Genomic DNA, 22,138 nt, shown 5'->3' with positions numbered 1-22,138 from the left:
CCCTCATTTCATCTTTTAGGAATATGAGTCAACGCTTGGTGAGCTTGAATAAAAATTACCTGAAGGATCAACTTCAACCATGTTTTAAATGACTTTTAATGAAAGAACAGATGACGGAAAAGAGTACCACCTACATGTACATGCATGTAGGCCTACTTATCCACCTACCACAATATATAAATGAAAAAAATACACCAGAATTTTCAAACGCAGAGATTTAGAATGAATCTCTCAATATAGAAATATATTGTACGTACAACTTAAAACCTTATTCTTATTGATTGATTGGTTGATTTAGTTATCCTATGACATGCAAATGTATCTTAATTAACGCTACAAGGAACAGTATAGAGATCTATTTATTCGTTTTGTACGATAACAAAAATAACATGTCACGTTTTTAGACCAGATGGCGATAAGAATGAGTATTTAAACCTCCTATAGGTACATATATACCGTACAATGCGTTGTTCAGGGCGTTATCTTATAGGCCTACTTACACAACTGACTGATATCTAGCCCAACCTTGGCAGGCCAAAGGCCTTAACGGTATAAAGATCGCCCATTACAATTGAAAATGCCTTATTCATATTTACGTAACAATAACTGTTTTGTAAATTAGACAAGTAATATACCCTAATATATACAAGGACACGCGAGGGTTGCTTCTTACATCATCTGGAGGTGTACCATACAGTACGTCTGACAACAGTTATAGAAGACCACCGAAAGGCATTTACAGAAGTGAAAACAAAATGACACACGGGGAAAAGGTATGTTTGGGACCATATGACGTACGCTTTCTAAAATGATCCTTCATAGGGCCTTTTTTGTAATTACACATATGAAAATAAATAAAAAATAATAATTAATTAATATTTAGGAGCACTGATATAGAAGTTTAAAATAAAAAAAATTAACGAATTTAAAATAGAAGTTTGAGCATAAAACAAATTATGTGAATTGTCCCGATTGTTATACTGATTTTATGACTGACTGAATGGATAAATCATTAAATTGATAAAATTACAGCAAAAATGATATAGACCATTGGTCTGCTTGGTATGTTGCTCGAATACCTCTCGTGACCACAGGCTATGAATTTACTTATAACCCCCGAAAAGTAATTTTTTTAATGAATGAAATATATGGTTCACAGGGTTGATGGGCCAATTGTGGGAGGTGTGGTATTGGACGAAGTAGAACAAATTGAATGCGCTACGCTACCCTGGGTTTCAGAGATAGCACCCCCCACCCCCACCCCCAGCCGATGCCTTAAATTTCCAATCAATGAAATAGTGACAATTAAAACGCGTACATTTACATGCTGGGCCTAGTTAACGTTATAACCATGCAAGCGGTAACCAAGGTCCACCCCCTTTTTCCACTATACTAAGGTTAGGCTTGTCTTCAAAAAGTTGTCAACATAGCCCCACCTATTGGTACAAATATAAACTAATTACGTAACTAGCCTGTGATAGCTACAACACATGCTCAATTTATTATTTATAATGTCCTTTGCAAAACAGTTCATACTGTAGCACTCAAAATGGATGCAAATGATGCCGTTGAAATGACAGCTGTTTCTTTTAACAAACAGGAACCGATTCTGCAAAAGCCAACAGATCTTGCCAGCGAACCTCATCAGGCCAACGGCGGATACGGCAGCACTAGTGTTGTGATGCCAGAGGAGGGTCTGGCTGTCCAAGGCTCGGTGGTTTCTTTCCATCGTATTGGCTACACAGTACAGGTGTCAAAGGGTTGTTGTGGTGGCAACGCGGACAAACACATACTCAAAGATGTCAGGTATTAAATGACAGTTGCAATCTCGGTCGGTTGCCACAGAGGAAAAGCTCACACATGTGATACATGTCATATGACATGCTTACTTCGGCGCGCTCGGCTGTCATCTTGATTGGCCAATGAATCTAAAAACCACTTACATTATTAACATCTTTGTAAAGCGACTTAAGAGTACCACACTTGCCTACTCGAAAGCAAATTCCCCGATCAAAATCGATTATGTATATATTTAAATAAAATTAATAAAATTGTCATATATATATACTGATATGCCCAATTAGAGTCTATAGTAGATAATATTTTTAAATAAAATGATTAACATTAGTTTTCTACATACAATTTTATACCAGTATTTTATGACAGTGAAGACTGACTGTTATACACTTTCAACATTAACTTTTCAGTGGTATTTTTAAACCTGGAATGAATGCCATCCTGGGACCAACTGGAAGTGGAAAATCAAGGTATGGTCAATTAAGACAAAAAAAAAAAAAAAAAAAAAAAAAGCATTCATCGGTGAAGCAAACTGCTGCATTGTATTTTACTCTTTTGTCTGAAAGTCTCTTTATATACATAATTTCTGTGCAGTGTACTGTTTATACTGTACCTATTTGTATGGCGTATCCCAGAGGTGCATCAGCTAACATAGTATTTGTAGTTCTATATAAGCACGATAAGTGGGCGTGTACATTATTATTTATTCATGTCATTTAAATCATAATCATTTATATTTTCCTCTGTTATTCCAGCTTATTAGACGTGCTTGCTGGCAGGAAAGAGAAAAAAGGCCTGAGTGGGTTACTACTAGTGGATGGGCATCCTCAGCCAGAGAATTTCAAGTGCATGTCTGGATATGTTGTGCAGGTTTATAAGAATAGAGTGTCTTAATTATAAGTTGGTCACACCAGCATGAAAAGCTTTTTAATAAATCCGAAAACTAAAGGGATAACGACATGTGAGATCTATATTTCAAAAAAAAAAAAAAAAAAAAAACCTTTTAGAAAAAAAAGGGGACTAACTTTGAATGTAGAAATGGATTCATTAACCATTGGTAAGTATGGGAAAATTGCTGTTTACCCCAGGAAAATTTATTTTTTGGCCAAAATGAACAGTTTTTATCCCTTTAAACTTACATGTGTTTACTTTGTCTGAAGAAAATAAATGAAAGATGTCTTTTATTAGTTTACCAATTTATTATGGTATTAATTGGCTAATTGTTTTTACTTTTTAAAATAGCTATGACTAATACTTGGTTAATGGTAGAGTGATTCTTATTTCTTTCCCACACCTAATACAAACTGACTAAACTACTTGTATATATATGTTTATAGGATGATGTTGTTATGGGAACTCTCACAGTTAAGGAGAACTTCCAGTTCTCTGCAGCACTACGCCTCCCAAAGACAGTGACCAAGGAAGAGAGAAAAGCACGTGTTGAGAGAGTAATACATGATCTAGGATTGACACATTGTGCGGACACTAAGGTTGGCAGTGTCTGATGTCTCATGAACTTGTTAGTGTTGGCATTTTTAATGATTGCTATGGAACATTTGAGGAACAAGAGCATCTCAGTTTTTTAAATTTTCTTTTGCACCAAATTGATAACCCCCTGTAGGGAAAATAGGTTGAAAATATTTTTAGCGGATGGAATGGAGCCCCACCTTTCTACAAATAACTCTGATACTGTTTTGAAGACCATTTTCACACAGTAGCTACAAAATCACCAAGGAAATGAACTGACACAATGCTCTTGTAATGAGAAACTCTTGAAACAAAATTGATATTTTTTTACAAAAAAAAAAAAAAAAAAATGCTGCCATTTTAAAATGTCTAATAGCATCCTGGTGATCATGCAAACTACATCATCTTAGAGATGGATTTCTGGGTAAAATTTCAATCTATAGATTTTGCATAATCTCTGTTTTAATCCTTATTGTAATAAGGTGTTTTCAGTTTGGGTGCAACTACTTTTTTAAAACTCTTTTCTATTTATTGCAGATTGGCAATGAATTCATCCGCGGTGTGTCTGGAGGTGAGAGGAAACGTACCAATATTGGCATGGAGCTGATCATCCAGCCAACTGTACTGTTCCTGGACGAGCCGACAACAGGGCTTGATGCCAGCACAGCTAACTCTGTTATGTTACTGCTGAAGAGGTACATATCATTATAGGTGTTAATTGTCATTGATATTGTCATTGATGTTGTCATTGATAACTAGGGGGAGGCAATCCAGTGCTTACATTAGATTTATGAACATGTCAATAGGTCTTCTTTAATTGTTTATTATATCACCATTGTACTGGTATATGTACCCTTTAAGTGCTTTAAGTATTTTGGACTAGAAGTGTTGCATCCTTGCACATCTTATGAATATAAATCTCCATAAATGCTTCTCCAAAACCAAGACTAAGACTTTTTCTAATTAAATTTGGTCACTTTAAAGTTATACTTGATTTGCCTGTTCTCGTGTATTTTAATGTAAAATTATTCTGTTATTCTTCAGACTTGCTCACATGGGAAACACCATCATATTCTCAGTTCACCAGCCCAGGTACTCCATATTCAGGTTGTTTGACAGTATTATGTTGTTGTCTCAGGGAGAGAGTGTGTTCCATGGACCATGCAAGGAGGCCCTACAGTACTTCTCCTCTATTGGTAGGAAGTATAAGCTAACCCCACGACTTAATTACGGGCAGCGCGAGCCAGTTTCTTCCATAGCTGTAATTAATTCTCGGTGATGCCAGTAATTACGCCGCTGGCATTCAGGGCACAGACCGTGATCACAAGATACCGCAAATAGATTTTTAGATTTTTAGAAAATAGATTTTGCATGTGAACGGTCCCTAAAACTTTTCTGTAAACCTGACAATGTATTTTGATTAATCAGACTGAGGATTGCCACAAATTGTTTAATTCTGTGAAATTTCAAGGATTATATATATTGTTTTTAAAGATTGATCTAGTATCTTCACATGGGTATTGAAATGATAAAATATCTTTATACCTATATATTAGCAGCTATAGAAGAGGGGTTGGATGAAAACCCTCACCATGTTAATTCATTGTACTGGGAAATGAAGTCTATTGAGTCAGAGACCAGTTGACATTACATACATTTAAAAAAATTGTACTTTTTTGTATTACTTTAAATGAGAAATGCTTGCATGATGTTTACCTGGTATATCATGAATTTGATTGAGAAATTGCATTTAAATTTTGCAGGATATGAGTGTGAAGAACACAATAATCCGCCCGATTTCTTTTTGGATGTGATCAATGGGGACTCTACAGCAGTGACCTCTATAGACCAGCGTAAGTTACAATTTTTGTTCTTTTTATCTTGTTCTGGCCCTAGTATCTAATTCAATCTGAGAGACTTTAAGCATTAAATTTATTTTGGGCTTATTTGGTTTTTAAGTTAGTTTAAATGATAATGTTGATTCATATAGCTTTTTGTGTGTGTACATAAAAGATGCTATTGTGATGAATTTCTTAATTCTCCTCAAGTCAAAACAAATTAAGAAAAGAATGAAAGAGTATATTAAGGTCACCCAACCTAATTATCATTGGGATGTTTTATTTTCAGTCTCCTTGTGCCTATTTGAATAAAGGACTTTTTGTTTAAAATTTAACATACGTTTAAGCAAAAATAATCCCATCTTTAACTTCAAGTTAGCATGAGTTCCTGTTGTTTTCTAAGTTTCTAAGCACTTGATGGATGAGGAAACCATGGAGCTCCTTGATAGTAACAGAGAAGGTGAAATGCTTGATGTTAATAACAGCAGCTAGTGTAGCCTTTATACAATGTGTATGTGCACTTACTGAACAGCTTGTATTGTGAAATAATACTGGGGTTTATATTTAGCTGACTGATATTAAGATATCTTCTAGCGTTTGCTAACCTAGTGACTAGTTTACAGATAACATGCAGATGAACCATAGATATATTTGCTTGTTAGATGCCTGGGATGTGATGCAAGTGTATTTTAACTGTTTGGCATTTTAGTGGTTTTGGCAGTTGGCAATAGAGGTGTATGAAGTTTGGAACTAATGAATTTCAATTGATGTTTATATTTTCTTTACTAACAAAAACATAATCTGAAATATTGAGATGCACAATCAATGCAATTTATGCCCCCTTTATTCACCGCTATTAGTTAACTAAGGCAACACAATTTCATTCTTTCTTTATACATGCATATCTTTATTCATATTGGTGACTTATACCATACTTAGGGGTTGCATGGTGTGGAGTTTTTCTAAGTTAAAAAAGTAGTTAAGATTGCCTGCCAATTGAGATATCACCAAGTATATGTGTCAGAGAATTTCACAGTCTGGCTTTTTGGAATGAAAGTTCTTAGTACATATGGATAGATTCTATCCCATAGCCACTATGCTTTCCTTTGGTATTTTTTCTTTTGTTTGGAACCTCAGCACCTGTAGTATAAATTCCAATGTTTGCCATACATATATAAGTACTATATTAGTACTAGTACTAGTATATAATAAATGTGTATGTAGTATACCTATAAATATACTATATGTATATACACATATCCATTTGTTAGATGGATTTCTGTATTGATGTGGGAAATAACTTATTTATGTAATTAATTCCAACAGAATATCAGCAGAATACTGTTTTATTGATTGAAGAAGTCAGTTTTCATAGTGAAAATGCACTCAATTCAACTAATAAACGTTCATGTATTGAAACTTTCAGATCATAGCCATGCAAAGATTCACCCCAGTGATGGTTAGTACAACGTATACCCAGTATTTGTTGATTGTGCTGGCCACATGATATTTGCATGCTGTTTGAATCAGCATTGTAAACAATTAATTATCTTCTACTACAAATAGAGCACTAGTTATTTACCGAATATGTCTTCATTTGAGAAAGATACTTTTACAGATACAAAAATATCTTAATGTACCTGCCCATTCACTCATACCAGACAAATGTTTAGTGTATATGTATATTAAATAAAATAAAAAAAAGACTACTACATGTATTAAAGAAAACCTTTCAGCTTGTGGTTGTTAAAATGATGTTTTATCTGTGTTGCAGGAGAGAGCAGAGATGTGAGTGAGGTTTTAGCTGCAAAGTTCAGAGAGTCTGACTGGCACAAAAAGTGAGTTTAATTGATCAAAGGATTAAAAAATATTTTAACATGCCAACATATTTCTATTGTTCAATCTTTCACTATAATCTAAGTTTTGACCAATTGACAATAACCCTTAAATCAAATGCTAAGCAACTACATGTGATTTTAGTCAAGTCTAATGAACAATTTATTAAAGTTGACATAGAAGCAAACATAAGCTCATATCAGGGAGTTCTTGTGATTTATTTAGCTTATTCCAAGAGTTGACACCCATTGAGCAAACGTACATGTCCAATGTGGCAGCTGGCCAAGTGATCTACAGGGAGGTCGGATATGCTACTTCTTTTCCAACACAGGTAAGTATGTTGATGACTTGCTGTAGTGTGGAATAACTTTTTTCTCTATGCACAGGATTTTTGCATAGGATTAATTTTCATACTAGTAAAAGAAGTAAATGTAGCATATCTGCTGCAATATATTAAAAAAGAGTGTGTCAAGTTGCTAATTAAATGGTTATGATTCTGGGTACTGCTACTTCCTTGCCTTGTGCCTTGGTCACTCTACTAAATGACTCCTCAGTAGACGGAGCAGTGTATTTAGTTTTGAAGTATATGTTTTAGCAAACAAATATTTTGATGGATGCTATACCCAGGATGAGGTCCAAATGTGAATATTGAACTTAAACAATTTAAAAGAAAAAGGCACTGTCCGAGCAAAAGCATGTTTATTTATTTTCTTTGCATTTCATCTTTTCCATTTTTTGTGCATAAAAGCAGGCATCAAACTCATCTACTCTTGAAAGTTAAGAAAAGTTTTTCCTTTTAACCTGAACTGATGCTTTTAATTGTCTTAGCTTTGGAATGTGTCAAAGAGAACAGTGAAGAATATTATTGGGAATCCTCAGGCTAACTTACTCCAGGTAAGTACCATACATTGTAGAAAAATGAAAGAGATGGAACAAGACAATCTCGTTACAGGTCAGTTAGAAAACTGTAACCATATACAGGTACTTGAATGACATTTTATATAAAGGCACATGCTGAAGTTCATAATTGAAAACCAAGTAAATGAGTGAGTAATTGAAACATCTTTACTTTTTTAATGTTTTTATGAAGTCTTCTTGCATTTTGTCCCTTGTTTTCAAGTTGCATTTATACACGAATGATAGATGACAGCATTTAAAGCAATGTCTTTTTCCTTAGCATTTTTTTAAATAATTCTCTATGTTGCTCTTTGATTTTCAGTTTGTTGTTAATATCTTCTTGGGGGTTATAGTTGGTGCCATCTATTGGCAGATTGACACATCACTCAAATCTGGAATACAAAACAGGTAATTTCTGTATAGTATCTATTAATGGGCTTGTGCAAGGTTATTTCAATTCATACTAGTATGTAGTATATTTATAATGCCATTTTACTATTATGTGTGGTCAGAAGAAACATTTGGTTCCAGTCAACAACATATAATACTTGGTTGATGTAGACTGCTGTAATCATATTATTAAGGAGTGGCAAGGGAAGTGGTGGATGATTTTGGAAAGAAAAAATAATACATAAGCTTAATGAAACAATTAAGGAGAGGAAAATGAGTGATATACAGTCTTTAAGCACCACTTTGAGATTTCTGTATTTTTGATTTCTGATTATTTCAGAGTTGGTGCCTTCTTCTTTATCGTGATGAATATGGTATTTTCAAATTTATCAGCTATTGAACTTTTTTTAAAGGAGAGAAGCATATTCATGTAAGTTTTATGCTATGATAACACTCATTAATACTTTGTTAGCAGGATTTAATTCAGTGTCACAGATATTTGTTTTAGAATTGCACTGGTGACGCAAGTTTGAAAATTGTGTTTTGTAATGAAAATTATTTAAAAACATTCTAAGAAGTAATTAAAAACTTAAAGGATGTCTTTCCGCTGTAGACGCTTAAATAGGCCTTTCTCTGAAACTTTGCCTATTTGATCCTGAACCCCAAAGCATGTCTCACACAAAACCGTTGAGAAAATAAAGGTCGAGGTATAGGTTTTTAAGATCACTTAAAGAAAAAAAAGCGCAGCATTTTTTTTTTTCGTCTAAACTTCTCGCCATTACTCCCCCTACGCATGGAATTCTGGGACTTGCCTCAATTTGCATATGACTGAATACTACTGTTTACTACGCTCTGGAGAAGACCCGGATGTCACTGCAAACCAAGATGGAGGGTAGTCCGAGTACACGTGAGTTGAAAGAGAGAAGAATAACTCTACGGGACAATGAAAAAGGAAATAAAACGGGAAATGCAGAAGCAGAGGATGTTATTTTCATTGGCAGGCCGGTGAGGTAGACAAAGCAGAAGTAGGAAATAAAACTGACAAGCGAGAAACTGACAAAATTCTGCCGGATACGGGTAGGTTATTTCGATCTCTTATCACGTCCGACTCTTTCATTGAGAACATATTCAGGAGGCGGATTTAGGGCGTCTTCTGGTTCTTCCGGAAGACGGTTAGATTTTCAAGTTTTCATTGGCGGGTATATGTAATATTTCTGTCGAAAGGCGGTCAAAAATGGAGGATGGATCAACATTACTCGGAAGACTGTCAGAAAATATTAAATATCTCTGGATCCGCCCCTGTTATCCCTGCTGTACGCAGAAAAGTTTATTATTCTTTAGAGCAGTCAGTACAAACAAGGATTGAGCTAAATAGTCTTCTATTAAAGACTGGTTTTTGTCGGCTTACTTAACGTCGTGATATCCTCAAGTCCAAAAAAAAAAAAAGAGAAAAAACAACCTTTCACTAATTACCTTATTCGAATTTAATTTAAATTAAAAGATTTAAAGCGAGCACATTAATTGCAGCATCTGATGGTAGTAAATGTTTATTCTCTGTTTACGTTTTTAAAGTTGACTTCATGGGGATTCTCTGGAGAATGAGGATAATACACTGGTATATATATATATTTTTATCCAGGTAATATGCATGTGGTAACATCTACCCCTACATCAGGTTCAAGGCCAACATAGAGCCAGAGCCAAAGTAAGTACCTGACACCCAGAATCCAAACACACAATAGCTGTTTAGTTTACCATTTTCAGTACACCTTGCCATCAATATCAATCTAATGCATGTTGTTACTTGGAACAATGCCATTTTATTATAAAGTTTAACACTGCCATGGCAGCTAGTCCTAGAATTGTGTCAAGCACAGGATATCAGTACTTATTGTGGGGAACATTATGTAATAAATTGGATTTTGAAACAAATAATTTTGATAACCATGCTCTATTCAGTGCTCTTATGTCTGGCGTAGACATTACAGATAGTGGGTGCTATTAATTTCACAAAAAAATGCATTGAAGTCTTTCCAATAGTCAATGTTTTGTTTTTAGGTATACTAAGCAGCAAAGCAAGCACTCAAAATCATGGATGACAGTAAGACCTCAAGCTGTTACATAAACAATTAGCACAAATAAAGGTACATTCCAATCTTACAAACCAGGAATTTGACATGGGAATTACAAGTACACATTTCTAAGCAGCCATGGTGCAGATGGAACCAAGAGACTCAAGGCACCGTGGTCCTTATATGTATATAAGAATTTTTTTTATCAAAATGATGATTACCTCACATAAACTTTTCTTTTATAAATCCATCCAGACATACATTATTTCCTTGTATGACATTAACTTTTAAAATGATTGATTTTATGAACAGATTGTGTACAGAGTTGCATTTTACTTTTGAAATGAGAAAGGGATAAATGAAAGCACCTTGTTTTTCTATGCCTTTATTTTTCATGTTCACTGAATGGTTGCACAAATTACAGTAGAATGAAAAGAATCCTTCTACTCAGTGACTTGCATATTACAGGTCTTATGAATGTTTGGTCAGTAAACTGATACTTGTGGTAATAGTTATTCTGTGATTTTCTTCAAAGTGAAGTAATCCAGCAAATTCAATGGCAGTCAAAATGTAGGGGACATTACAGTGAGTGGGAGATGGGCCAGTCCCATCTCCACTTATGCTGAGTCATTGCTTGGTAAATTCTCTAGCAAAAGCATCTTTATATCCAGTGCAAGGCCAGGATTTCCATCACACTTGTCACAATGTATTCAGCACTTTCCTTGGCAACACCATCATTTTCTTGGCAACACCATCATGTATGCTCTGATAATGAAAAAAATATATTCACTTTTATATCTGTCATTTCTGTTTTGATATGTACAATAGCTTACTTCAAAAATAAAATATTTGAAAATGTATGAACACTAAAACAACCATAAGGACTGGATTTCACACCACCAAATTTTATCGAACAAATTTACTTTGAAAATAAGAAGGAATATGAATGGTGTTTGTGTATTGTGAGAAACTTAGAATTTATCTTTTCAATAAAGATTTAATGAGTTTTATACCTCTTCTGTGAGTTACTGAATTCTCCTTTCATGTTCTTGAGTCAATCCTCCTAATCTCACACCTCTTCCAAGCCTTGTACTACTGGACCTAGAAGTGCTATGTATCACTGCCAACTCTACTAAACCTTTATACAGGGCTTTTTTTCTAATGAGGCAGACATCACAAGATAGTATGCTGTAAAATAATAATAAAACTAATAATAATAATAATTGGCACTGATTTAATTGCATGCTAGTAATAATGTTGTGAACTGTTCAAAATGGGTTTCACTTCAATTAATCATTGTCCTGCACTCAAGCGTATCAATTGTTATCCCTAAACTATAAGTTTTTTGTATGTGTGGATTATTACATGTGAATATAGGTGAGGGTAAGGTGGGTCCTACACATTACTATCAAAACTAAGGAATATGCCAGATTAACTAAAAGGCCTGTATTATTTAAAAATAACAGAAAACTCTTTACCCTCTAGTTCTGGACTGCTCTGACTGCTTGCCTCATCAACAATAGGCCTACTCTCGATCTGAAAAGTATAAAAACAGATCGACTAGAAAAGCAAGATAAGATACGTGTGTGCGTAGCACAAAATTCAGGCACTCCTATTGACGATTTTGACATCTGCACGATGCTCACCACTACTGCCAGTAAGTATCAAAATCGTCTGGAACGCATTTGTAGTCCGTGCTACGCTGTGCGTGCAAATCGCGATGTCAAAATTGCGGCTCAGAAAGCATAGCAAACAACAAAAAAAGTAACAGTCGTTCATAAATATCCAACCGAAAAGGGCTGGTTCAGTTGACCCGAAAAATACCACTGTCTCTAATCATGTCACCGGTATATTTCCTGGTACAAGTTACTCATTCGGTGAATCGGCATTGAGAATTACGGCATCAAGCACTGTTGACATAATAGGCTACACTCCGTCGTAAATATTTCCAAGCCATTCGTTGATTTTTGGACTATTTTAACCGACGAGAAGTTAAATGAATTCTTTAAATGTTTAAGTGCACAAACCTGTTCACGAACAATGAAGGGAGAGAGTTTTAACTAACGTGCATCTGTAAACGACTTACTTCGAACTCCACCGCGCCATATTTGTTTCTCCTAGTGTACGAGTGCTATTTTAGGCAACGCACTCTGATTGGCTAAAACCTTGCGGTAGTCGTCTTCTCTTTTTTGGGGAGAGGACGTTCTCCAATACAGACTCGAATGTGAAATAATTAATTATTTTGATTGCCGTCTACCTCAAAGGCGAATTTTGGTTTAGATCGTGACCTTCATATATAAGAAAAAGTTTGGGATATGTTTTATTTTCCCTCATATCGGAAAGAGCCCCTTTAACTATCAAAATATTTCTTTCATCTTAGGCATGAGAATGCAAGTGGGTTCTACAGAGTGTCTGCATATTTTCTTGCCAAAGTTTTTTGTGATCTGATTCCTAGGACCACGCCAGTTTTGCTGTTCTCTGCCATCAGTTACTGGATGATTGGTATGAAACATTTTATCTGTAATTGTATAGACAGTCAGTGAATGGATTTGCCAGTGACTTCAGTTGTTACTCAATCTTTTCAATTGGAAAAATTGTGAATTTTACAGATGCTGTACATTCTTAAAATTAGAACTGTTACATTGCTGTTGAGTGTTAGCATCAAAATGGGAAGGCAGGCTACCATATAGGATTCTTTTTCTATTGTGTACAGTAAAAACACCACAAATGCTTTATAGAAATATAATTTTTAATGATTCCAAAATCATGAATATTAAAAATTGTAAATCTTCTCCATATATAGAAAAGATCAAGTCATTACCATTATTGTCTATATTGGAGTTGAATGGTTAAATAAGGAACTGTCATTTGATTTCTTAATCTTCTGGTTTATTAAAAATTTTAATGATTTCAGATCCCACTTTAAATATTAAAAAATGTTTTAATCAAAGGGTACAGACTTTAAACTTAAATGCATTATTCATTCTAGGCCTTCAAGCAGATGCAGGGAAATTCTTTTTCTTCACACTCAACCTGGTCCTCACTACATTGACAGCCTCAGCTTATGCTTTCTTTGTCAGTGCGTCAGTCAGAATTATAGCCATTGCCAACCTTCTCATTGCCATGACATATGTTTTTATGATGGTGAGTAAAATGTATAAACATATTAATACCTGCTTCAAGACTGAGTAATATATAACAATCTCTATCAGAAATAAAGAGATTATTCAGGTAAGCATGCCGATTATACAATGAGAAGTTCTATAGACATACGTGTATTACATGTTGACAAGTTTTTAAGGTAATTAAAAATAAGACACATTGAGAACTTGGTGAGGTATTTAGCTAATGTAGATCTAAAACAGATATTCAAGGTGGCAGGGTGAGTTGACTAGGAGGTCAACTCACTAAAAATAATTGACCTCTTGTCACTGCACTGTGGAATGGTAAACATTAAATTGATCATGTAACAAAGATATTATACATTTGCCAAACAGTGTGGTACTTATATTAGTGTGAAAACATTGCCTGTCAGAGTTACTTTGACTTTTATCAATTAAACTGAAGCAAGAATTGATGAGGAAGGAATAGGCAATGCTACAATATATGTGTAAGTCAGTTATGCTTCTTTATCTAGATGGCTCCATGCAATGATTTCAGTCTTTCCCTCAGAAAATATTACTTAAGCAGAAATGCAGTGATTACCATTAGCTAACCGCAGTGGTAAAGAGGAAGGATACAGTAACATTAAATGTGTAGTGCTTGGAGGAAAACGGAAAGTCCCTCTTCACCCTATCCTGACAAAACAGTGCAAAATGGCATACTGGCAAACACATGCTTGAAGCCCCGCCCCACCACACACATTTAGAACGAACAAATCATTTTGATCTATAAATGGCATTTATTTGCATTTTATTTTATTTTTTTATTTCTTCAGATCATTAATGTATGTCGCAAAACTGATTATGTCATTTTTTAAATATTGCTGACACATTATTTAAATGTGCTAAAAATATTTTAAAAGCTTCTGAAAAACACCCTGGTCAGTTATATAAAGATATATATCATCCTTCTTCAAATATCTTAACTATAAAAAACTTCATTTAATTCATATTTTTTAAAAATTTCTTTAATATTTTAAAATTTAATTTAAAACTTTCAAACTGGGTTGGATAGGGCAAGGTGTATGGATTGCAAAAGGGAATAGTCCTTAAAGCAGTTGATCTTCACCTGTTGTACTGGCGTCATAGAGATTTTCAGTTATTTGGATTTCTACGTATTATTTAAATTTAGGTCCAAACCATCATTCGTTCCTGTTTTAATAAAAAATTGTTTATTGTTCTTGCTATTTTTCTATCTCCTTCAATGCAAAAAATAATTTACATCAGTATTTAACACATGCTAAGGCAATAGTCCTTGTGTGGTACAGGTCCCAAATTACAAAGCTCTCACTGTTCTGGTTTATGAATAAAGCTTTCTCACAAGTTCTTTCTCAACTACATCTTTGTCAATTTCATCATAATCTGTGGCCTGTATGATTACTTTCACACCATCAAATTTCTTCTGAAGTGCATCTCTGCTGCTGGCATACACCATTTTTTCTTTGGTCTTGGCATTTTCTGGTGACCTAGAAAAAAAGGGTCTTAAAATGTTTCATTTTGGAAGATAAAACTAACATTGTACTGATTTATTTTTCTTATGCAGTTGTACTTGCATTCCCTTTGAGGACTAATTCCCAATGAAACTATCAATCTACAAAGATCAATCCAACTCCACGGGGACTCTTGCTGAATGCAATCATTTTTACAGATTAACATGCCTTCTCTTGTTTTCAGGACTTATTTTTATCTTCTAATTTGATTGCAAATCTACAGAGTTGGATCGATCTACGTAGAATGGTAGTTTCACTGTGAATGAACCCTCAGCTGTGGGTGCTATGCATGTTTAATTGAAGGGGGAGATTGTGTGTGCATGCTTCAGTAAATCAGATGGGTGCACCTCAACAGTTCAAAGGTTCACTGCTCTGAAAATACTATAACATTTTCATGATTTTTTTTTAATAAAAATGTTCATTGGTGTGAAGTATCTATGATGAACATTTGAACTTTCAGACTATTAATCCTTTGGACTTCTGTCATGCACCCAGTCAGATCACCACCTCTACTCACCAGGCAATAAACACAATACCCTGTCTGGGATGACCAGCACTGTCTCTACAGCAGAAATCAAAGAGACCATAGCGGCATTCATTTGCCTTTTCTGCCTCTCTCAAATGCTCTGTAAACTCCTCAAACAAAGTTTCTACAAAAAAAATGAAAAGACAGATTTTAAAGCTAGATTTTAAAGGGACACTGGTGTAGTCACAACATAAAAGCAATAGCATCCCCTAAAAGAGACCTCTTGCCACGTTCAGGTTTTCCTGTTTTTTGCCATTTAAACAAAGAAAGACATCAAAGTTGGTTTAAGATGTTTAGCAACTTACTCTCTGAATATTGTTAGAGGCACTGAGGACCAATTTATTACCTTGTTCACTTATATCTTCCTCTTTACTACGCTTCTTCTCTGAAGAAAAGTTAAAAAACATTTCCGCATTTTTAATGATTTATAATTAAGGAAGAGCATGGTACATTTGTAGCTTTTAACAGACATCCATAACCTCAAAAACTCAGAGCCCTCTCTGTAACACTAATTATGCCTAATATAACATATGCAGTTACAAAGAATGCAATTTTACCCTTATAATCCACTCCCCCCCCCCCCCCCCCCCTCAATTACCTTCTGATTTACAGTGAACATCAATAGCACTGTAGTCTTTTCCATTGTGTGCTTTAATGCTGAAGATGATGTATTTGAGTGTCTGGTCTTTCTGCAATTTCTGATAGTCTTCGATAACTGTGTCTAATATTTTTACTCCTGAAGCTGACGACTGAAAATGTGCAGTACAAGATTTGATCAATACAATCCAGATGAAAGTTGACATGCACTGGTTGGCATCCTCAGCTCTCCAACATTTATTTTACATAATTACTATTTTACAAGGTTATTCAAGAATTTTAAAATCAATGACTACCATACTCAGATACTAATTTTGAGTTCTTGTCATGCTTTAATAGGTACATCTGGTGATTAACAACGGCAAATTTTGAGTTTGTACAGAATATTTTAAACTGGAAAATATATACGACTGAAATAAATGGATTCAGAAATAACCAGACTGGGGTAATAAAATGAGAGGTGGGAATGCTTTGCTTGCCAATTCGGCAGTGTTGTGCAAACAGGTTCTGCATTGAAAAATATTGTCATCAATAATCTGAATCATAATAGCTCTCAATTTTACATATTTGGCAACATTTATTTGGGAAGGACACATGCAAAAAAAATGTATTAACTATACGTACTAGTATATGGTGATATTTAATTGTTCATTTCCTTATTTTACAGGTATATACTGTACACTGTAGTTCTGTAAAACTTCCCATTTTTTTTAAAACACACATACTGATATATATATATATATATATATATATATATATATATATATATATATATATATATATAAAGCTGATAGTAAATAGTGGAAATAAAGGCCCAAGTTCTAGGCAAAAGTTACTTCAGGTAAACACGGAAGTGAAAACAAAACATGCTGATCACCTTGTTAATAGAACCTTCGCCGGCAGTAGTCTGAAGTATCAGGCTCAAGCGGCCCAATTTTATTGTACTGGTATATTTTCTTTTAATTAATTGATAAAAATGATTTCATTCACTATCTAACACGTAAAACCGAAAACATGAAAAGTACCGGTAATGTCTTCTAAGACAGAACACACGGGGTACCACCTCTACTGGATGTGGACTTTGATCTCGATCTCTCTTGTTAATTAACAGTAACTGACGTTTAAATAACATTCAGAGCAGTCGAAAACAACTCAAAACCAACACCTACCATTTTGATTACTCTATCACCACACCCTACGCCTGGGAAACGTTTAATTAGTTCAACTTCCTGACTGTGACAAGAGACGCCTACTATGCCCTCACTTGGTTTTATACGACCTTGTCACCGTCAGGTATTCATACACGAAGGTGATAGGAAAACAAAGGGACCGTCTCCCAGTGAATCATCAGACGACACGATCGATTCAATTATTGGCTCAGTTATGATATCCTTATCAAACTGGACCTGTGCGTAATTGCCCATATTTGAATATTGTAAATATAAATGTAGTTTATTATCAAATTGGGTCTTTGTTGATTCATGAAGCAAAGTACGTGATAAGATTTACATTACCTTTTATGGTTATGTTGGATAATGCCCAGATATGAATGAAGGTCATGTTTGGACTGAGACTATGCATATCTAATATGGCAAGGAAGGATTGGAGATTAATAACTTTGCATCAATAGACGCAACACAGCAACTGAAACCGCATTCATACTGTTTAAATGAATAAAAGAAATTAACACGATTTGAATTGATTTATGGATTTCTGAATCCCCAGTTGTCCGTGAATTGTGCGAAGGCAAAGGGCAACTCGGGTCATTTTCATGAATATTGAAATATTCATTAGTCATACAAATGCCCAATTATCGACACACTGCATATGACACAAGCTACACGGCTGCGGGGACCGTTTTTATGCGAGTCCTCTTGTGCTACATAAATGTAACAGAGACCGAAAAGGATCAGTTGAATTGTTGTTGGTTGCTCTTTCATAACAAGTTAAACGCTAATGACAAAGTATAAAGTGACGTATTTTTATCTGTTTAACAAATCCAGGGTATGTTCGGCCATCGTGTTGTAAACGCTTTTTCGGCGCTTTTATTTTAGGCTGTCACAAATTTGCCTGGAAAGAAAAAGTTTACGATACTTAAAACTAGGACGGTGTAATTACCAATACTGCATCAATTTATTTTTATTTCTTTGAACTCGCTGTAACTTTGGTAAGTACGGAAAACCAGTTGGCCAGGAAATGAAGTTAAAAAGTTCCGCAAGTTCCGAATGAAACAAATTCTTCCAAGGCCTAGGTTGCCATGCAACTTGGACATAATAATTATGTCCAAGCATGCAATCACCGTGCAATGTCCGTACGGTACACATACTGCCCGTAATATCCCTTTCGTGGCCGTGGAAAATCGTACGAATTCATGGCCCAGATAGCCTCTACGATTTGTCAAGCAATTTATGACAAATTTTGAAGATCGTTAGCGCATAGGCCGTAGCAATATTGTAGATGACAATGCACAGTTCCTTTATGGGCATTGTTCGGTGGACTTGCGGTGATCGTGATAATGGTTGAACCTGTTGTTGAACCCTTTCCCTTCCACCACGTCTGTTTGCTGGTTTTAGGAGTTTTAATAACAGTGAAGATGTTTAAAAACTAAGTTTTATTATTCACCACATGTTACTAAAAATCGTAGGGGGCTGTATACCGACAAAGTATCGATCTACCGCCCGAAGCTCTACCGCAACTGCACTGAGAATGAAAGCTGTTCGCAGGAGCCACTTGCGATGTAAAAAAAAAACGGGATATCGTTTACGGCTTCATCGTATGGCTTCCTCGGCAGATGTAATCTAGACTGTAAAAAGGTTATACTTAAAGCTTTGCCAAGTGGCACACATTCTTTGGTAATTTGTATAGATATTACAGCTGATAATAACTACATGTAGTTCGTTTTGAATTTACGAATGTAAACAGATGTACACAGTTACCAAAAAAAAAAAAAAAAAAAAAAAAACGTGGGCCGTCTTTTCTTTCTTAAACGCATGGCTGGCTATATGAATTGATCGATTTCTTTACTTAATAAAGTGCCCAGCTTTCACTTGCATTTAGGAAGAGGTTTTGGTCAATTATGTAATGTTTTACATTGGTTATGATATAGCTTATTTCATTTCGTTTTGTTGGCTCTTCTTTCTCTACAAGCAAGAAATTTTGGTTTATAATTATTTCCTTCTAAACTTCATACGTAACAAAACAACTATCAGAGAAAATCTGTCTGAATATCATTACAGATATTCAGTGGTCTTTTGGTCAATCTGGACTCCATTGGTGACTGGTTGAAGTGGATTAAATGGCTCAGTCTCTTTAGATACAGTATAGATGTGAGTATGTCCTGTAACTCTTGCCTACTCTGTATGTCTTTTATGTATAGTGATTTGAATACCTGTAGAAAATCGTGAACTTTCTGACAGTTCTGTTTGTAAACTCTTGTAACGTCTTTCCTTCGGGCTGTAGTATTAAGATAAACTGCTGCACTTCATTTTCATGTCATTTTATGACCTGTTTTTCAACTTCAGGCCTTGACGGTGAATGAAATGAAAGACCTGAATTTTTGTGATACAAATAATGGAACCCAGACTTGGTAAGTCTCATTGGACTGATTTGCATTTTGAACGAAAAGTGTCACCATTTTTTAATTTTTTTTCTCGTCCCCGAAGGCTATTATGTATTTCGTGCTTTCTTTGTAGTAAATTAATGTTTTTATCTTTTTTTTTTCATATCAGCCAAGCAGGGACAGTTTACCTAGATAGTCAAGGTATAACCTATGCAACTGCCTGGGACCTGTGGTACAATGAAATGGCCCTAGGAATTATGACAGTAGTATTCATGTTCCTGGCCTATATACAGCTCAGACGAGTGCCAAAACTCAAGTGAAAAGAAAACTCCCAAAACATGATCTGGATGTCTGTCACTTTCAAGCTGTTGTCTGAATAGGAAAAAAATGTTTGTGCTTCAAATGAATTATTTGTGTGTTTGAGTTTTCAGTTTTGGTGCTGTATACAAAAGACATTTTTTCATTGTTTCTTTTAAAGACAAAATATTTTGTGTATAAAAAATCATTGTTTTGGCTATTTTATTTATTTATTTATTATTGTTATAAATTCATTTTGTGCATTAATAACAAACTCACTCACAATGAATTTTAAAAACAGACACTTAGCTGTAGAAAAAAATCACCTTTTAAGATTATTTATGAAAAAAAACTACGGGTAATGTATCAATCAGTCAGTCAGAGAATAATTTCATGTTTGGTCTTCGTAAACTGAAGCATACATGTAGCTACAAAAAAGGCTCAAGTTTCTAATAACAATTTAGAAATTAAAGGTTTTAATGGCGCAAATGGAAAATGGATATTTGGCGGTTCCAGTGTGCCAAGATCTAATGACTTCTTTGATGGGAAGGTTTTGTTACATGACACTGTTAGGGTTACATGTACCTTCAGCATGTCTATATATATATATACGTTTTCCCTTCGTATTTAGATGTTAAATTAAAATTAAAATCTGTAGATTCTGTGTAGTTAGTTGCATTAATGTATTGTTTCATATTTTTTACATATTTATTGCTGTAGTTGTGTAACTGATACTGTGATATTGAAATTTGATACATTGATCGATCAATAATAATTGGTTAGGCTACAACATTCCAGTAGAAAATATTTGTTCTTATATCTCTTACAATTTTTCAGTAGTTGTTAATGACAGTATTAAAATATATATACTGGTAAGTAAATACATGTACCATTATGTTTATATACAGTAATTTTTGCAGTAGGTATTAGTTTTAAACCTCATTATAACAACATAAGAAATTTGTCTTTGTGCATGTTTTTAGAATATCGATGAAATCTTATTTCTCTTTCGGGCCTGCCCTGTATCAGGGGTCGCCACAGCGGATTGTGTAAAAACTTATCAAATGAAAAATCGCACGCAACGAGGATATATTTTTTTCCCATTAAAGGTCAGTCAAGAACTGGCCTTTATCATAATTTAAATTCCGAAAAATGCTAATCGAAACCATATTAATTTCTTTAGCTATCGCAAGGCGTAAGTTTTTCCTGGGGGGGGTGGGGGGGGGGGGGGTGAGCATTCCTAAATAGTTCAAGTTTTTTTAGACCAACTCTTCTCAATGTGAAATGTGACGCAATTTAACTGGAAATCGCCAGAAAAGATTGAGAGGAGTAGCCATTCATTATTATATTTGAGTATTGTTTAATTCTAAATATGCCAAAGAAAATTGCCTATTTCATAGTATTTTGTTTCTCTCAACAAATAATGAAATATCAATATCCTGTCAAAATATAAACCATAACACTTTGGTTTGATATTTCCGAGTCAATAATTTGACCAAAGGCTTGCAGGTCAGCGTTCAATTAAGAATTGTTCTTGCATCTTGGTATTTTCCAAGTTCTATATTTCTTGGCTGGGATGCCAGTCCTACTTGTCCTGCTGTGTTACTTTGCTGGGTGTCTTTTGATCACCAGTGACCAGAGTTGACTTTATTAAAATTTTCTGATTTTTAATTTGTTATGTTATTGAAAGGGTTCATGTACTTTTTTTGGGTAACCGTTTTATTTTTGTACAAATATTGCCCTTTGAAATGCTTAAAATGATAAACTAGTAAATCCCATGTCTTTATGCCTTTCCTAATTAGCACGTTGTGCAGATTTGTTTTCGCTCCGTATATACGCGAAGAAAACAAAACGATTTTAGGCATAAGCTGAATTTATTAAATCTTACAAAAACAAAATTAATCATATTTTGCTACTATTTGGTTTTGTGTGCATGTATCAGCATATAAAGACTGAGGACGACGTTTGCGTGCTGGGGGTAACGCTCACACGATATTTTATGCATTCTTAATTTTCAATATCATTGACACAACCAAGATTGGACAAAAATAATCATCGAAGAAAATAGCAATCTATTATAAGACAAATACACCAATGTCAACTTTAAATAAAGGTTTCAAAGAATACTATGATCAAGTATCAATGATGAGTATTAGGCTTCGTTCATATGCAATGTCTATTTTCTAAATTCTATTTTCTATTTGCGGTATG

At 34.6% G+C, this 22,138-nt stretch overlaps 2 protein-coding genes and 2 long non-coding RNA genes across 7 annotated transcripts; 2 read left to right on the top strand and 2 right to left on the bottom strand.

Moving 5' to 3' along the window:
* Positions 1-534: 534 nt before the first annotated feature.
* Positions 535-20,887, top strand: LOC106164187 (broad substrate specificity ATP-binding cassette transporter ABCG2). 3 transcript variants are annotated; one of them, XM_087004767.1, is made up of 20 exons: positions 535-773; positions 1,601-1,806; positions 2,208-2,267; positions 2,553-2,667; positions 3,135-3,287; positions 3,802-3,959; positions 4,309-4,460; positions 5,028-5,117; positions 5,506-5,562; positions 6,529-6,561; positions 6,877-6,940; positions 7,164-7,269; positions 7,767-7,832; positions 8,158-8,243; positions 8,566-8,655; positions 12,678-12,799; positions 13,287-13,441; positions 19,308-19,397; positions 19,593-19,657; positions 19,800-20,887. In XM_087004767.1, the coding sequence occupies exons 1-20, from the start codon at positions 756-758 to the stop codon at positions 19,948-19,950; spliced, it is 2,037 nt and encodes a 678-aa protein (XP_086860893.1). In that variant the 5' UTR covers positions 535-755; the 3' UTR covers positions 19,951-20,887. The 3 variants fall into 3 exon arrangements, with proteins under 3 accessions (XP_086860893.1, XP_086860892.1, XP_086860894.1); XM_087004766.1 differs by lacking the exon at positions 535-773 and having other exon boundaries at positions 1,450-1,806; XM_087004768.1 differs by lacking the exons at positions 535-773; positions 5,506-5,562 and having other exon boundaries at positions 1,450-1,806.
* On the top strand, positions 9,003-11,307 carry LOC147763343 (uncharacterized). The gene is made up of 3 exons (XR_015332867.1): positions 9,003-9,302; positions 9,865-9,930; positions 10,284-11,307. It is a non-coding gene; the product is annotated as an uncharacterized LOC147763343 (long non-coding RNA).
* Positions 10,667-12,655, bottom strand: LOC147763342 (uncharacterized). Of its 2 annotated transcripts, XR_015332869.1 has the most exons (4): positions 11,944-12,655; positions 11,776-11,833; positions 11,311-11,485; positions 10,667-11,062 (listed from the first exon to the last, which is right to left on the bottom strand). It is a non-coding gene; the product is annotated as an uncharacterized LOC147763342 (long non-coding RNA). The 2 variants fall into 2 exon arrangements; XR_015332868.1 differs by having other exon boundaries at positions 11,776-12,655.
* On the bottom strand, positions 14,179-17,432 carry LOC106159855 (uncharacterized). The gene is made up of 5 exons (XM_013536283.3): positions 17,241-17,432; positions 16,073-16,223; positions 15,821-15,859; positions 15,466-15,598; positions 14,179-14,924 (listed from the first exon to the last, which is right to left on the bottom strand). The coding sequence occupies exons 1-5, from the start codon at positions 17,241-17,243 to the stop codon at positions 14,759-14,761; spliced, it is 492 nt and encodes a 163-aa protein (XP_013391737.1). The 5' UTR covers positions 17,244-17,432; the 3' UTR covers positions 14,179-14,758.
* Positions 20,888-22,138: the final 1,251 nt, after the last annotated feature.

Source organism: Lingula anatina, chromosome 2 (genome assembly GCF_051362555.1).
Source record: "Lingula anatina isolate TDL-2025a chromosome 2, LinAna3.0, whole genome shotgun sequence".
Classification (NCBI taxonomy): Eukaryota; Metazoa; Brachiopoda; class Lingulata; order Lingulida; family Lingulidae; genus Lingula; species Lingula anatina.
Note: the sequence above shows the minus strand (reverse complement) of the source record. Positions and strands in the feature narration are given on the sequence as shown.

Coding starts and splice junctions, on each gene's coding strand:
- LOC106159855 (XM_013536283.3), bottom strand. Junction 15,860..16,072: donor TGTTCACTGTAAATCAGAAG/GTAATTGAGGGG, acceptor ACTTTTCTTCAG/AGAAGAAGCGTAGTAAAGAG. Junction 15,599..15,820: donor GGAAGATATAAGTGAACAAG/GTAATAAATTGG, acceptor TTTTTTTTGTAG/AAACTTTGTTTGAGGAGTTT.
- LOC106164187 (XM_087004766.1), top strand. CDS start 1,550: ATGGATGCAAATGATGCCGTTGAAATGACAGCTGTTTCTTTTAACAAA. Junction 3,288..3,801: donor CACATTGTGCGGACACTAAG/GTTGGCAGTGTC, acceptor TATTTATTGCAG/ATTGGCAATGAATTCATCCG. Junction 5,563..6,528: donor CCTTGATAGTAACAGAGAAG/GTGAAATGCTTG, acceptor TGAAACTTTCAG/ATCATAGCCATGCAAAGATT.